The sequence below is a fragment of the Austrofundulus limnaeus genome, unplaced genomic scaffold, assembly GCF_001266775.1.
Source record: "Austrofundulus limnaeus strain Quisiro unplaced genomic scaffold, Austrofundulus_limnaeus-1.0 Scaffold163, whole genome shotgun sequence".
NCBI classification, from domain to species: domain Eukaryota; kingdom Metazoa; phylum Chordata; class Actinopteri; order Cyprinodontiformes; family Rivulidae; genus Austrofundulus; species Austrofundulus limnaeus.
The window spans coordinates 997-3169 of NW_013952565.1; the positions used below are offsets into that span (position 1 = coordinate 997).

General features: G+C 44.2%; 1 protein-coding gene across 1 annotated transcript; it reads right to left on the reverse strand.

Moving 5' to 3' along the window:
* Positions 1-1613: 1613 nt before the first annotated feature.
* On the reverse strand, positions 1614-2098 carry ift46 (intraflagellar transport 46 homolog (Chlamydomonas); the record flags this gene model as incomplete). The annotated part of the gene is given in 1 exon segment (XM_014017179.1): positions 1614-2098. A coding segment is annotated over 1 exon segment (126 nt), but the record flags the coding sequence as incomplete, so codon positions are not given.
* Positions 2099-2173: the final 75 nt, after the last annotated feature.

Below are 2173 nucleotides of genomic sequence, written 5' to 3' on the forward strand. Positions count from 1 at the left end.
ACCAATCAGAGGTCAGAACACAACCAACCAATCAGAGGTCAGAACATAACCGACCAATCAGAGGTCAGAACACAACCAACCAATCAGAGGTCAGAACATAACCGACCAATCAGAGGTCAGAACATAACCAACCAATCAGAGGTCAGAACATAACCGACCAATCAGAGGACAGAACATAGCAAACCAATCAGAGGTCAGAACATAGCCAACCAATCAGAGGACAGAACATAGCAAACCAATCAGAGGTCAGAACATAACCGACCAATCAGAGGTCAGAACATAGCAAACCAATCAGAGGTCAGAACATAGCCAACCAATCAGAGGACAGAACATAGCAAACCAATCAGAGGTCAGAACATAACCGACCAATCAGAGGTCAGAACAAAGCAAACCAATCAGAGGTCAGAACATAGCCAACCAATCAGAGGTCAGAACATAGCAAACCAATCAGAGGTCAGAACATAACCGACCAATCAGAGGTCAGAACATAACAAACCAATCAGAGGTCAGAACATAACAAACCAATCAGAGGTCAGAACATAACAAACCAATCAGAGGTCAGAACATAGCCAACCAATCAGAGGACAGAACATAACCGACCAATCAGAGGTCAGAACATAGCAAACCAATCAGAGGTCGGAACATACCCGACCAATCAGAGGTCAGAACATAGCAAACCAATCAGAGGTCAGAACATAACCGACCAATCAGAGGTCAGAACATAGCAAACCAATCAGAGGTCAGAACATAGCCAACCAATCAGAGGACAGAACATAACAAACCAATCAGAGGTCAGAACATAACCGACCAATCAGAGGTCAGAACATAGCAAACCAATCAGAGGTCAGAACATAGCAAACCAATCAGAGGACAGAACATAACAAACCAATCAGAGGTCAGAACATAACCGACCAATCAGAGGTCAGAACATAGCAAACCAATCAGAGGTCAGAACATAGCCAACCAATCAGAGGACAGAACATAACAAACCAATCAGAGGTCAGAACATAACCAACCAATCAGAGGTCAGAACATAACCGACCAATCAGAGGTCAGAAAATAACGACCAATCAGAGGTCAGAACATAACGACCAATCAGAGGTCAGAAAATAACGACCAATCAGAGGTCAGAAAATAACGACCAATCATAGGTCAGAACATAACCGACCAATCAGAGATCAGAACATAACCGACCAATCAGAGGACAGAACATAGCAAACCAATCAGAGGTCAGAACATAATAAACCAATAAACCAATCAGAGGTCAGAACATAATAAACCAATAAACCAATCAGAGGTCAGAACATAACCAACCAATCAGAGGTCAGAACATAATAAACCAATAAACCAATCAGAGGTCAGAACATAACAAACCAATCAGAGGTCAGAACATAATAAACCAATCAGAGGTCAGAACAATAATTAATTAACATTAATTAATCTGAGAGAAGCTGAAACAAAAACTCGAATCAGAAGTTAAAATGAGAAGTAGTTCAGAGTTAGTTTCATATGGGATCAGGATCAGGACCAGGAGGTCTCTGGTTCTGATGGAGGTGTGTGTTTAGACCTCCGGTTCTGAGGCCGGGTGAAGGCAGCGGGTCAGGCCGGGTTACCTGTCGCTGTCCGCGGGGAGACGGGCTGTGGACACTCGCTACCTCTTCTTCGTCCACCTCCAGGCTCTCGTCGTACGGCTGGTTCTTCAGCAGCTGGGGGGCTTTTGTCGGGTCAGCCCGCTCCATAAGACACCGGCAGCTTACCGGGAGCAGGAGGGTTCACGTTAATGTGCCGGTAAAAAGCAGCTTTGATACCGGTGGAGCTTTAACGGGATTTTATTCTAGCTGAAGCTAATCTGAACTGGAGCTGCCAAGCTAAGCTAATTAGCCTCCCGCTGCTAACAACAAACCGATAAAGTCTCTTTGAACGTCAGAAACCTGAAATAAACAAGCCGTAAAGATAAAAGACGGGCTGTAGCTGAACTACAAGCTGAGAAATGTTTGAAACAACAACATTTTCTGCTCCAAACGGCGCTACATGCAGAGAAGACGGTGTTTACGGAAGGAGCTGCCTGAACAGGATGTACAGACCGTATCATAGCAACAGGCGCGCAGTGCATCATGGGTAATGTAGTCAAATTCACTTTAAACAATTTAAATACTGAAGTACACTTCTTATC